The sequence below is a fragment of the Lissotriton vulgaris genome, chromosome 9, assembly GCF_964263255.1.
Source record: "Lissotriton vulgaris chromosome 9, aLisVul1.2, whole genome shotgun sequence".
In the NCBI taxonomy this organism is placed as follows: domain Eukaryota; kingdom Metazoa; phylum Chordata; class Amphibia; order Caudata; family Salamandridae; genus Lissotriton; species Lissotriton vulgaris.
This window is the reverse complement of record NC_141697.1, coordinates 505,473,813-505,489,054: the sequence shown is the minus strand read 5'-3', so window position 1 is coordinate 505,489,054 and position 15,242 is coordinate 505,473,813. Positions and strand designations below refer to the sequence as shown.

The window sequence follows — 15,242 nt, the reverse complement described above, 5'->3', positions numbered from 1 at the left end:
GAAGGGACAGCTGGGTGGGGTGTAGACAAAAGGATATAGAGGGGATTGCGTTATCGTAAACTTCAGGGACCCATGGGTAGTTGAGCACATATGCTGTGAAGCAAGGAATGGTGGAATGGGAGATATTCAGTCCTTAGGTTTGAATAATTTTTATGTTTGTGCCCCCATATGTCCATCGAACCGCATACACAATAGTCGCATATATAGACCATGTAACTAATCCCCATGACAGGGCCGAGTCTTACCCCACCCTGGCAAACCGCTTTGACCCATTAATGGGTCTAGAGGGGGTGGATTGACATGAAAACAGCCCCTATGGTTCTATTACGGTCCAACCACTGAGTAGGGTAAAAGAAGGTGGAGGTATAACTAGGGAGTCGGGTCCCATAGTAGGAGAGCGGAATTCCAACAGAGATTGCCCAGGGAGTGGGTTGGGTGGTTGCCTTCCCCCCAGGGTAATCCCAGTGTATTCTGGTGTGATTAATCTTGAGAAGAAAATGGTAGGAGGGACTGATGGACAGAGACAAGAGAGGTTGGCAATAAGGTCCCCAGTTAGTGGGGCCCAAATTGCGGGTAGGGGGAAACTGGGATTAAAATCGATGGTTAGTGTACAAAACCAGCCTAACAAAATGGATAAACCCAATCTGCTTAAAATTGTCTCCTGGAACATTGCAGGGTTAATGAGCAAAATCTCTATAGTAGAGTGGTTGGATTTCGTGGAAGCTCACGATATCCTGATTTTTCAGGAGAGCTGGGCTGTAGACCTTATCCACTGTAATGGGTTTTTAAACTTTTATAAGCCAGCGATAAGAGGGGAAAAAAGGTAGACCTTCTGGAGGCCTAACCATTTGGGTTAGGCAGTCTATTAATTATTGACCTATTGAAGTAATGGTGGAAAGCCCTGATATACTTGCTCTAAAGCTGATACGGCCGAATCAATCGGAGCTTCTTATTGTTAATATCTATGTTAGAGGCCAGCCGGGAGGTCAGAGCTCGGGAATCACAAATGAGCTGGACTCTCTTTTTAATTCTGTTGCGCTGGATAGATATGTGATATTGGCAGGGGACTTCAACTGCACATTCGAGCCCTTAAATATTGAGGGGGATGATATCTTTGCAGAGGAAGACGCCCTATGGAACATCCCCCACCTCAATTTAAATCCCCTAAAAAAGTGGTTGGGCTTCTGCTTAAGTGGGGTTTGCGAGGAGTAAATGGGCGTTCAAATTCGGACAAAACTGGAAGGGTAACATTTAACAATGGCACCAACTCAAGCCATATTGATTATATTCTCATAAAGGTCGAGTATTGGTCCTCTCTTGAGGATATGATAATATCTGCTCGTCCTGAGAGTGACCACAACCCGCTTTTAATGAGCTTAAATATTGGAGGTGGCCCAGGGAGGGAAACAGCTACGGAGATAGCCACAGCGGAGGCTCTGCTTACTAATGATATGCGCAGGGTCCGATGGGCTAGGGTAGTGGATGACCCCTTAACCCTAGAGAAGATCTCCCATGAGGTTTCCTGTACGTTGGGAGCACTTCAGGCACTGTCCAATCAGGAAGAAATCATTGAGAAGTCAACTGCTCTCCAAACAGCTATTTAGGGAGTTGAAATTGTACTTCTCCAAAAGTGGCATTCCCACCAAGCTACAATCTAAAACCCCAGGAAAATCATGGTACAATAAATCTTGCCGGGTTGCCTATGGTTCTTTGGTGTCAGCTATAAAGGCACGAAACACCAAGGACATCAGTATGGCAAGGCTTGCCTATCGTAAAATCCAAAGGCATGCCAAAAAGGATTTGGATGACCAACACTGGCAGGAGTTATATGAGGCTAGGAGACTAAGTTATGGTATATAGTCAAATGGGGAAATAAAGTCGAACAACAAGTACCGGCAAACCACGTGTCTGTGGAGGATTGGGTCGATCATTTCGAGTCTCAGTTTAGGGGACTGGAAGTTATTAACAGATACTGATCCTGCCGACTACTTACCAAGGCCTTTGACTCTCTGTCAACCCTTAGTGTTTGTCAGGAAAGATGTAGAGGATGCCCTAAGGAAGGTCCAAGCTGGAAAAGCACCAGGAATGGACTGCATTCCGGCAGACCTTTTCAAATAGGATATGACCAATTGGGTTCCATATATTACCTTTTTAGCGAACGCCATTGCGAAGGGGGCATTCATCCCGGATTCTTGGCATGGAGCTGAGATCCTGCCCATATTCAAAAAGAGGGATCGTTCCGTCCCGGGGAACTACCGCCCTATTAGCTTAATAGACGCTATCCAAAAAATTGTTGCCAGGATGGTGCTAGCTAATATCCAGAGTTGGATAGAATCAGAGGAGGTTTTATCCCCATTACAAGCAGGTTTTAGAGCTCGTGTTAGTACAATCGAACAGATCTTTAGGTTTATATTAATTTATTGGAAGGTTGTTACTCTGGGTGGAGGTACCATCTATGCAGCCTTCGTAGACCTAAAGTCTGCTTTCGATTTAGTTCCAAGAGACAAGTTATGGGAAGCACTAAGAACTATGGGGATGCCTCATGAACTACTTGAAATAGTAATTAGGCTATATGAAGCAAACTTTGCACAGGTTAGATGGGGCAAACAAGGGCAGGTTACGGAGAGATTCCCGGTGGCCCGTGGTGTACGCCAAGGGTGTGTACTTGCGCCAACCTTGTTTTTGTTGTTCATTAACAGGGTCGTGCAGTACTTTGCAGGATTTCCAACAGATGCACCGGCCCTAGGCGGCACTAAGTTTCAGCTACTTATCTTTGCGGACGACACGCTGATATTATAAAAAACCCAGAAGGGTCTTCAAACCGCCCTAAACAAATTTGGGGAATTTTGCCAAATTAATGACCTCCAGGTCAATGTTACCAATACAAAATTTATGGTTTTAACAAAAAATAGACCTCTGTTTGGTCATGTTACTATGAATGACTCCAATTTGGAACAGGTAAAAGTCATGACATACTTAGGGGTTGTGTTGGAAAATAGGCTCATCTAGAAACCCCAGCTCGACATTCTTTCCCTTAAGTTTCCACAGTTAACAGGGTGTCTAATTAAAGAACAGAGAACATCACTCACGAAAAAGATAGGTCCTGCTTTGAAAATTTATAATGTCAAGATCAGTTCAGCGATCTTGTACGGCGCGGACCTCTGGGCTTTTGCGGATCTATCGCTAATTGTGAGAATCCAAAAAAAATATTTAAAAAAAACTCTAGGCCTTCCTCATTCCAGCCCATTGAAGCCTTTGTTACTGGATTTAGGCTGTCATGCAATCGATGATGTGGCATGCTTTAAACCAGTGGCCCTGTGGAGGAGAATTTGGTCCACCCATGAACTGGCACTTTTTGCTAACGAAATTATGGATGTCAGATCAGTGTTGGGCTCGGGGAATATTCTCTGGTTCAAAAAAGTAAGAATGCTTTTAGAGAACATGGGCCTGAGCCATCTGTGGACTGACCCGGTTAATAATGTTTTTCCCTCTAAAAAGGTATTTAAAGCTTTATACTGGTCTACCATAAGGCAACATCATATTGACCAGATAAATACTTCATACTTATCGGGCAGGTTCCTGGAACATAAACTCGAACCATCCCTAGAAGAATACTGGGATATCATTACTAAGAGTGGGGATAGGAAGCTCTATCACCAGTTTAGGGTTGGGTCGCTTCCAGTAAGAACGTTCACAAAAAAATGGAAAGGTCAGGAGAACGAGTTCTGCCCCTGGTGTAAGGACCAGAAGGAGTCCTTTGGTCATCTATTCTTTGTATGCCAAGAATACTCAGCCCCCCGGAATAAATGGCTTAAACCAATTTGCAAAAATATGGGAACACGGGTGGGGCTGGAGGCTCTGCGGATTATGAGGGTTGATACAATGGAACCTGTGGTAATCGCAGTAGCAAAGTTTCTGGGCTGGTCATGGATTATTAGAGCTAATAACATAGATAGAGGTTAAATATTAGTTATTAATTCCGATGTTATATATGCTCTTGTCAGCCACCAAAACTACACACATTTTCTTTGTTGTATTTTTCTGTGGTTTTAGAGTGATATGAATTGCTATGTAATCATCTAGTTTCATGCTCAAGTATCTAATGTAATGCCAGAATGGCTTTTAACTTTTATAATCAGGGTAAGATGTGTTTTAGGATAATGGTTGTGTTTACGGCTTTTAAGGTTGTCTTTTATGATGAAATATTCAAATAAAGACGTACGAAACACTAGGAAACAAGGGCCAAGGAAACCAGGAAGATTAGTGCAAAGAGTACTAGGACCATGTGGATCAGGTTGAGGAGTAAAATGAGACCAGGGACACAAGGATGACCATAGCCAAGAGTACTGGACTGCAAGACGGTCAGAAAAATGAGGAACAAGATGTTCCGGCCCATGTGGACCAGAGCAAAGAGGAACATGGCAAGTTAGAGTAGAACCCTGGGGCCAAGAAGCAGGAGGGCCAGGACCAGATCCAGGAAGTCTAGGAACACTATGAGGATAAAGGATAGTGGGACCAAAATAAGCAAGGATGACAAGGGTGCAGTACCAAGGATTCCACTAGGACCAGATACAAGAAGTCCAGACCAGAGCAGGTAGGATTAGATGGGGCACACAAAGAGGACTGAAACAAGCCTAGGAGTACCATGACCTGTGGACCAGGGCCCAGAGACGTGGAGAAGAAAGACCAGGATGTGGGGGTAGCAGGACCAGGGTGAGAAAGATCAGGAGGACTAGAACTGCAGAGACAGGAAGACCAATGGGGCTGTACCCGAAAAACTCAGGACCCGGACCAAAATGACTAGGCTCAGAAGGACTCAAAAAAGGCAACCAGGACAAGAGGGCACAGACAAGTGGGTACAGTGCCAGAAGTATAATCAGGCAAGGTACAGGACCAGGAGGACCAAGACAATCCAAAACAGGGGGGGCAAGGGCCAAGAAGGAGAGGCCTAAGAGGATCAGGACACAAGAGGCTAGGTGGACTGAGAGGACCAGAAGGACCAGAAGCTGGTATCCCAGGAATCAAGGGCCAGATGTACGACCAACAAAATAGCGCATCGCAAATTGCGAGTTATTTGCGATTCTCATTTTTCATTGAGCTATTTTGCATGTACAACAGTGTGTTTAACACTGTTTGTGATTCTCAATGAGGTCGCAAATTGCGAGGCTCATGAATATTAATGAGACTCTCGCAATTTGCGAGCCCATTGGGAATGACAGGCCCTCCCAGGTATAGTGGCCTGCTGGGCTCAGCAGACCACCGTGTCTAGGACTGCTTTTTTTTTTTAATAAAGTAGTTTTTTTTAATGCAGCCTGGAAAACAGGATATTTTAAAATAAGAAAAATGAAACTTTTCAGTTTCATTTTTTAAGGGCAGGCAGTGGTCTCTGGGGCCACTGCCTGCTCTTAAAAAATGTTTTCCAACATACTCACAAAGGGGAAGGGGTCCTCTGAGGACGCCTTTCCCTTTGCGAGTGGTTTACCATTTACTTGAAATAGGTGGTAAACTGCGAGTGTTATGCGGCCGCAACTGCGGTTGCAAAACACTAGTACATATCATGTTGACTTGCTGTTAAGAAGGGACACCCCTTCCTAATAGCGAGAGTCGCAAATGCTATTTTGCGAGTCAGTGAACCACAAATTAGCATTTGTACATGCTATTAGGAGGAGGATTAGGCATACAAAGGCCCAAACAAGATGTATCAGAAGCAAGAAGATTAAGTCTAGTGTGCGCAAAAACATGAAGAAAATACGGACTGTGAAGAATAGTAAGTCCACTGCTAGACAGACCAGACCAATAAAGTCTGCGTATGTGGTGAAAGTCTGAGTGCTGGGACCAGTAGGATGCATTTTGAATGGTCCCTGGTTTAGCATGGCACCAAGATGAAGAGTAGATACAGCTTTCCCAGACAGTAGAAGTCTTATTGACTGGATCCCTGGGGCTGGAGAGTAGAGGTCCGAGCACTGAAGTAAGGGACAATGGAGAAAAGGCTACCCACAGAAATGCATGGTCACCAAAGAGCTATTCTTACATGACAGACATAGGTTTCTCTTTCTAAAGGCAACAACATTTCTGAACTCGCCTGTTCTTTTGTCTGTGCAGGATGAATGCTTCAGGTAGGTTGACAACATCCAGGCGGCAAGATCTTGTGCTTCATTGTGTCTTTTTTCTTTTTCTTTTACTGTTGCTTGGAGTCAGCACCTTTCCTACTGCTGTAAGAGCCATTAGAAGTACAAAGGCTGTGTCTGAGCTACAGCCAGAAAAGGCCAATTGAAAGAATGAACCGAAACTAATTCTGAAACCTTAGGCAGTGGATCGACATCCTGTGTCTAGAAAATTAGTATAAAAGTGGAACTGTGACATATTCGATCCGGAGGTCGCAAGAATAGAGGTATCAAACGTCTGTTTATTCATAGTGTTTTATTTCCTACAATATTTGTAATAAAGTCAATTAAGAAAATATGTGTGTTTCTTTTGATCTGTCTCTTTGAAGCCTACATGTCTTCTTATGCTACACTAGGAATATTACATCACATTCCAGTGACATTCAATTAATTATAGCCCCATTTCTTCGCTAGTAAAGTAGACATTATTGATGAGTTCATCATACGGTGAAGATTAGTTAACTCCTCCAGATACTGCCTTTCCTCAGATACGTCTTCCCTGTCCTGAGAGGAAGAAGAGACAATGGCCATCTCTGGTGTGCAGCCGGACTGCTCTTCCTCCCCCCCCCCCCTTGAGAGGGACTTCCTTTTATTCCCTTGGCGATTCCTACTTGAGAGAAAAAGAGGCAGTGATCATCTCTGGTCTGCAGCTTGAATGTTACCCAATCGGCAGCCTCCCTCTCCTTTTGAAGGGGTGAAGTTCAAAGAGGATCAGGGAGACCCAACGATTCAGATTTCGAACTGAGGGAGGTCCAGCTAGTGGGGGAATGACCCTATAATCTCCAGGATTCTGATTGAGCAAACACCTGTAAGAGCTGTTTCTACCCCTGCTCCTTAAAAGTCTACCTGGCGAAGGCCTCCAAGACAGGATAATTACTTTCGGAGTACTGCTGTCCACTATGTCATCCCTTGTGAAGTGTTTATTGGAGTCAGGGTTCACTTCCTCTCAAACCTTCAGACACTGCTGTCCTGCCCAGGGAGGATGACTGGATGCCCAGGTTGGGATGTATGATTAACTACTGCCTTAACCACGAAGGCTAAACAACAAACAATGCTAACCACTACTTTTTTTACAACGAGTTCCTAAACCACGTTGTTTAAGAAGGTCGTTGTTCAAGATTCGTTGTTCAGGTAAGTCGTTATAAAAACATTGTTGTTTGGGATGTTTTCCAGGTTGACTATAACATCCCTTTTCTGTGTTCTGCTCTTGGGTTCCACTGTAACACTACTGACTATTTGGTATACCTCTCCACAGTGTTGCCTTTAGCAGGTAAGACTTGTCGGTCAGGACGTGCTTTGACACTTATCAGAGGGACCTAAACCAACCCACTTTATTCAAGTTGAAAGATCTTCATGAGCAAGGAAGTGAGCTTTGGAGAGTTTTCGAATAGCTGATGTGTGACCAGGACTACTATCTGCATGTACTAGGCAATCCATTAGCTTCTCCTGCAAGATGTGCAGATTTCAGGTGATGTCCCCCCACATCTGGGAGCCTGGCTGTCATGCAGATATTAGCCCTGGTCACACAGCAGTTTTTCAAGCACTCTACAGAGCTCTTTTCTTTGGTCACAGATGAACTCCTTAAAGTCAACTCCGTTCAGGGCTGAATTGATAGTCTGGTGCTCTAGATTATAAGTGCAAGTGTAACCATTCACTTGCCCGTTCCCGCACAGCTGAGGGTGTAAATACACTATTTGCTCAAATTTACAATTCTCTAAATCAACACAGCTTCAATATTCAAAATATACTATTCACACATTGTCTCAAAACAATAATTTCCTATTACGGATACTTTTCCGTAATCATCTTATTGTTAACATGTATTAAACAAAAACATAGTCATTACAGATATCATATACATAATGTTCACAAAAAACAGTAATCTTTGTTGTTGTTTTCCCAATGCATTTCGGGATAATCCTATCCCTTCTGGAGGGGAATGCCACAAAGAAATCTGCGTACTGCCCAATGCCCGCAATGTGCGTATGTCAAATAGCTACTTTATATTGTAGTGGTGCATCCGGCGTGCCGTCCTTGGAGATATCATGCGCATCAGCCGTACTTGACCCACTGTAACTTCACATAACATAGCAACGACCACGTCTCCGCTTGAACCGCTGCCGGAAGTATATAGTGTATTTGCACCCTCAGCTGTGCGGGAACAAGCAAGTGAATGGTTACACTTGCATTTATAATCTTGTCAATCCAAAGGCTGGCTACCTCTTCCCTACCCAGCACACTAAATTGTTACACAAGTAGAGTACCAGACACAAATCAGTTTACACGCAGATTGGTGTGTGTGGTCCCACCAACCAGAACCTTTCACGGTCTGGCGCTCTGGAATTTCCTTGAAAGTTGCAGGTCAGGGGGCTACTTTCATAGCAGGACTGGATGCCATAACCTGTCGTGACCCCGCTCTCATCTCATCCTACAGTGTGGAGCTAGTTTTTACTAGATATGATTTTCACCACTAGACCGGCCGACTCCAATCCTATAATCGTGCCTTTTAAATTCTAGTCCCTTTTTTGGTTGATATTCTACAATAGTGGTTCTTAACCTGTGGTCTGGGGAGGACCCCTGGGTGTCCACAGCGCCTACTCGGGGGATACATGGTTGCTTAGAAAATTAAATCATGTTAACAGATTAAATAACGTGTATGTAAAGAAGCAAAATGTAAAATTGACCATTTGAAAACGACTTATAAATGTGAAGGACTTTGAAGTTGGAGATTACAAATTAGGTTGGTATTTTGACATTGATTTGTGTGAGAAATGCAAGTGCATCAAACAGAATCTAGAATGGCCGATGGATGCCCTCAATTGAATTTATAAAAGCTTCAAATTTTCCATCATTTGTGTCTTTGTTTGATGCAGGTTTGTTTCGGTCTTTCTGTGTAATGTTTTGCAGTGCGAATCATCAAAATTGCTTAGAACTGGGTCCCCAATTACAACAGCGGCTCAGTGGGGATTCCGGAATCCAATGATGATTCACTGGGGGTCTCCAGATTCAAGTAATGATCAAGTGGGGATCCAAACAAGTCAAAAGGTTAAATACTTCTGTTCTTCAAGACAACAAAGGAGAAAGAGTAGCCTCAATATCACGAGTAGAAAAAAAAATCATGCTTTTTAGAAAAATGTGTTTTTATTATATAGGGACTTGTTTCTTAAAGTAGGGCAGCTCCTCCACACTATTTCGTTATTAATAAAATTCAACTAAAACAAGTGTTACCTTTTTGCTCCAGTGCAGACCATTTTTCCAGAGCTAAAAATGAGTGCTGTTGTTCTGGGCTCTCTGATTCTCATTATCACGGCAGCAAACCTCTAGGATTAAACAATGTAGAAGAGAGTTACTCGGACAGAATACACAGCGGAGGATGAGCTTCAACAAAAAGAAAAAGTCGCACATAGTGTCGGGCTTTTTTCCCAGTGCTGCGCTGCAAATAAATAAAGACACAATGACCCCATGAATGCTGGCAGTCACATCATTCATTTTCATGATGCATGCACACATGAAAAAGCATGCACGCTGCAGCAAAATCATGCCGGCGCCACTTGCTTTCATTTTTTATTTACAAATCCAAATTGGTGGATGCCATTTGGATCAGTAAATAAGAATAAATAATGTTTCAGTGCAGAAGAGCACTTTCAAAAATAAAAGATAAATGGTCCAAAGGATGGTTGAAAAAGGAGAAGAAAATGGAATGAGTGGGTGGGGCAAGGAGGGGAAAACATTGCATTTGGGAGCGAGATACACAGGCTGTGGGGGGAGAAGCACCCACGAGAAAGAACACAAAGAGTGGGAGGGGGGGGGGAGCATAGAACGGGGAGCGAGAGCAAAGCAAACCAGTGTGAGAACCTGAAAAATGTGACAGGAACAGATGAGCAGGGGAAAAGCACACAAAGGTGATAACACAGGGAGGGGATAAGTACACAAGGGAAGTACACAAGTGCGAGGGGGTGGGAATTTGTGGGGTCACATGGGAGAGAGAAGGAAAGAGCTGGGAAACACATACACTCTCATGGAATGCTTAACCTAAAAGAAACAAGCATTTACAACGCAAGGGTCTTGCCTGTGCACAAGCTAGAGCTATTAGCATTGTAAATGACAAACTTTTTATTTATGTGTTGGTTTTTTGAAAACAGAGAAATAAATGGCATTGTCGTTTACAATGTCAATAGCTTAATCTCTCGCAAATACGAGACCTATTGCATTTGCGCACACACACACACACACAGAGCCAAACACACACACACACACAGACACAGAGCCCCACACACACACACACAGAGCCACACACACAGAGCCACCCACACACACACACAGAGCCACACACACAGAGACAGAGCCACACACACACACACACAGAGCCACACACACAGAGCCACACACAAAGCCACACACACACACACACACACACTGAGCCACAGACCACACGGATCTTTGTGTGTACTATCTGCGTTGGCAATTATCACCCCGCTCTCTCTATTCTTCCCCCGGGTGTTGTTTATTTTGCAGCAAGTTCGGAAGTAGACGCCGGATGTGACTGTAGCCCTCATACTCCTCTTCTCTTCCCTCGTACATATGTGCAGCTACTTTTACCACGTTTGGAACACCCCTCTAAACCTCTCACAACACCAAAAGTCTTCCCTAATAGGCCACTGCCTACCAATCACTCCCAACGAATAAAGTGGCCTCCTATTCGTTCTACCATTCTACCAAAAGTGCTTTGAGGTCATGCCATGAGGCGCTATGCAAATGCTACAATTCAATACATCATACCAAACGAGAAGGGTTACACAGAAAAAGATATAATGAAGAGGGGATGAACAGTGAAGGATAAAAGCAAGAAAGTACAAAATAGAGCGAGATAAGTAAGGATGGTGAGAAACAAGGACAGGAACCACGGGTGCGGACAAACAAATAAGAAATCGAGAAAAAAAGTGAGAAAGAAAAATAAACACTCGAAAGATATATTGAAGAGGGTTGGGTCATGTTTTTTTTTTAAAGTTGTGATCAGGGTGATAGAGGAGCTGAGAGGCAGCAGGGTGGGATTAAGGAAGGGAGCTGGGGCAGCTGTATGAAGCTTGTGCATGATGGTGGAGTCAGGATAATTTTATCTCAACTAAGCAGTCACAACCGTAGGGTCCAAGTTGTTCACTCGTCTAGTTTGAAAATAGGGAAACAAGCCTTCCGAGTCATCTCTGCACTCTCTTGTGCTCCATCTCTGTCACTCTCTGGATTTACTGGTACTGAATAAAAGACGTATGTCTTAGTTTCCTTGCAGCCTGTGGGGAGGCTGAGGCTGTAGTTACCATTACATTGCATTACAAAGGACACTCCCCCCCCCCCTCTAGGAATCCTGGTAACAGATCTCCTGGCACTGCAGAGGGCAGGTAGCGATTCGAGGCTACTCTGTGGTTCTTCAATGAAAGCAGGGCACTGCACGTGCTCCCCAGATTGAAGTACGAGTTCTCTTTCGTGTAATCTTTATGCTGATAGTTTGAGGTTGGTGGTTGCTTTGATAAGCAGTTACAGAGGCTGCGGTGATGTTTCCATGAAGGGGAAGTTCCCACAGATTAAATCATACATGCACGTGTATCCCTCCCATCAAGTAGTGCCTTACCTCTTACTGGAGTGCTGCCAATGCTTACTTAAAGCTCCTGTTATTGCTGCAAGAGGCTCAGCACTGATTTTTTTTATCGTAGTAGCGGCGCTCTAAAATCGGTCTGGAGTCACTCTGGACCTGGAAGCTTTCTTCTCGGTTTTGTTACATGATTAGCAAGGATTGTTCAAGAAGAGCAAGTATGCGCCCCTTCCTTCCGGTTGTGTACTTAACTTTCTTACCCAGTCGCTCAGTGATCTTTCTTACCGTTCTCCTAAAGATAGGCCAACTTCACCGTTTCCCTGCTTCACTCTGAACTTGGGGTGCATTGGCAGATGGTATCAGCAATGTGACTGGTCTAATGTCCGCATTCCACAGAAAGTGCTAATAAAGCAATTAAGCTCTACGTAAAGTTGAATGAAAGCCCGTCCTTCCACGGCAGCAGAACCCGCTAACCCATACGGAAAATTATGTACTGAGCACCGCGACCTGGCGCGAAAGCGAACTGAGGACACGAATACAATGTCATACCCTCAGGAAGTTGCAGAGCTTACAACATGCTGCAGCTCGACTGGTTCTACAACTCCCCAGAAGGTCATCTGCATCTGCAGCCCTGAATTCACTTCATTGGATGCCACTGCACAAAAGAATCTTTTTCAAACTGCTTCTCACAGTCCACAAAACCATGCAAAACACAGGACCCCGTTATTTTGTAAACCGCTTCAAGCGCTACAACCCTTCGCGCTGCTTGAGATCTTCTGGGACTAACCTTGTTCAAATCCCCAGATTTAAATATAAGACCAGAGGAGGAAAATCCTTTAATGTTCTGGCAGCTAAAGCCTGGAACACCTTACCCATCGACCTTAGAGCCATTAACAATGAGAACAATTTCAGGAAACTTCTCAAGACATGGGTCTACAAACTATCAGACTCCTCTGTCCTGGCTGCCATTTAGCTCTATCTTTCATTCACCACTTTTCCTCAGTTATTCCTCCGTAACTCGCCCAGCGCCATGATGCTCCCCTGGGAGCGAACGCTTGCGCTTTACAAATACCCACAAAATATCAAATATCAAAATATCTCTAAGTTAACCACAGCACTGAAGCTGTACTGTACACTGAAAGGGTGAAAGGACTCACCACTACTATTTTCACTGCAAATAGTAAGGTAGTAGTAATGAGGAGTCTTTCACATACTGTACAGAAGCAACCCTAAACACCTCCAGACCATATTCTTATTAAGTGAGCAGCGGCACAGCACCCTTGAGAACCGTAAAGGAACACGGCGGTGATGGGACCAAGCAGCAACAGCTGCCGACTTTGGGGGACCGAGTTCGAGTCTCAGTGTCGGCTGAGCATCCTGTGGTTCTGGGCAAATCCCTTAATCTCCCCGTGCCTGAAAATCATATACAGAAAACTAATCTGGTCGTGTGTAATAAATATGGTGTTCGTGTAAGGCGCTCTAATACCTTCGGACCACGTTTACGCTATATATTAAAAGAAATGTTTTCCTAATCCTACATCTCATCCCTAGCCCTTGGACATGCTCTCGAGGGCAAGGTGCAAACCTAATGGTGCAAGATTAATAAATAGACTGCTCGTGGCCCTGTATTGCTTCTATTTCTTCTAGGTTGTCTATTTTGTTTAATCTTTGGGTTTGTTTTTCAGCACCAAGACGCCTATTGGTACTTTTTGAACTTTATAAGCAGTGAAATAAAAATTAAATTGCCGAGTAGAGACCCATATTAGAGCATTGCAAAAGCGACCGGTTTCTAATAGTAAAGCAGTACTGAAGCAGTGGTCGAAGTGGGGAAAAAAAAGTAGGGGAACTGTGGGCGGAGAATCAGAGGGCGGGAATAACCTGAGAATTGGATCAGTGGGCGGAGTTAGAGGTGTGGCCAGGATGCGCAAAACATCCCAATCTTTAGTATTTAAGTGGCATTTCACTGACCAGTTACAGCTTATTATGTTTTGTAATTCGACCAATGGATACACATGATTATTTAACAATTAATATGAGCTATTGACATTAGAAACATATTCCACTTTGTGAATTTATTTTAATCACAGAATGTCCCAAAAATAAGTGGAAGCACAAGCCATTTGTTTCCGAGCCATGGAGTTTCTGTGGTCAGCAATATACACAGAGACAATCAATTTTACGTGTGTAAATGACTGTATAGGAAATGTTACATAAGACAAAGGACTACAAGGTGTAGGAGTCACATGATAACCATACTAGTAGACAGTATAGTTTAATAGTGATTGGCCTGGAGAAACAAAAACTCAGAATTTAAAACTTAATACCATGATTGGGGTTTCTCCTGGAAAATCATTATTGAATTGTATAAAAAATAACACTTTTTGCAACAGTAGGATAATCAAAAGCTTATGGAAAAAAACATAACGCTCTAGTTTATATCTTGCAGTTTGTATGCAGCTCTTAGATGAAAGTTAATAGCTCACTGTTCTTTGTTAGGATTTTAACTTATAAACTGCAAGTAGCAAAAGGATGTCACTGACAAAAGCAGTAACCCACTGACCTATTTACAATATGTGCACTTTGTGATGGGCCTGGTACATTTTCTTTGCAGCAGGCACATTAACCCTCTGCGCTATCTCTCCATGAGTCAAAACTTCCACTAGACAAATCTCCGATCTCGCTCTAGGAAGAAGTTTATTCATCAGAGTTATCATGACATTTTTATTATTGCCGAAAATAACTGGCGGCCAGGAAGGAGGCAGCAAGTGCTTTTAAAACCATAATATACGATGCCCCCACTCAAAGTCAGCGCCCGTTGCGGTCACACCAGTCGCACCGCCCTAGAGCCAGCTCTTCTCAGGGGTCCTGTGACCTCAGTGACAGAGTCCCTGTTGCTCTAGGGTCTGCTACTTCGTAGGCCTGCCCGCAAGACTGGAGGTGAGCTTCAGTATGGATTGTGGTGGGCAAGCCTTCAAGGTGAACCCACACTTGACACTGCTTGCCCCCCCTGCTGGTGCTAACACACCAGGGCTTTTCTGGTGCCTTCTAAGGTCTGGCATGGTAATGTGCTCCCTCAGGAGAGTGGTCTGGGGGACTGTTCATGAAGGCTGAACCTGGTTCCCCAGTTCTAAATTTAGCAGCTCTGCCCCCAGTGCTACAACTGCTCCCTCACTGAACACCATACTGCCCCACTGAGAGAAACTCATACTGCCTTCAGCTACAATCCAATTTGACCTGCTATAAATAACTGGATGTGACTCAATTCAAATTACACACTAGGCAAGAGCAATATGCTGCCTAAAAGAAAAGGTAACAACATCCTGGAAAAAGCAAACACTCATAATGAATGAAAGATTTAATAAAGCATGTAAAATGTAAGCAGGAACATGGTGAACTCGCTTTTACAGTCATTATTCAGAAATCAACAAGTATTTTTGCTTGAAAAGTTAAGGACATAACTACAGGGCCCAGAAAGGACCCATTTCAATGTCCAC

The 15,242-nt window shown here is 43.8% G+C and overlaps 1 protein-coding gene across 1 annotated transcript in view; it reads right to left on the bottom strand.

The window, feature by feature from the left end:
• The window catches only part of TBPL2 (TATA-box binding protein like 2), a 332,712-nt gene that overhangs the window by 203,960 nt on the left and 113,510 nt on the right, over window positions 1-15,242 (bottom strand). Inside the window, exon 4 of the mRNA XM_086936669.1 lies at window positions 9,393-9,484. Coding sequence (XP_086792795.1) covers window positions 9,393-9,484 — 92 coding nt within the window. The remainder of the gene's footprint in view (window positions 1-9,392; window positions 9,485-15,242) is intronic.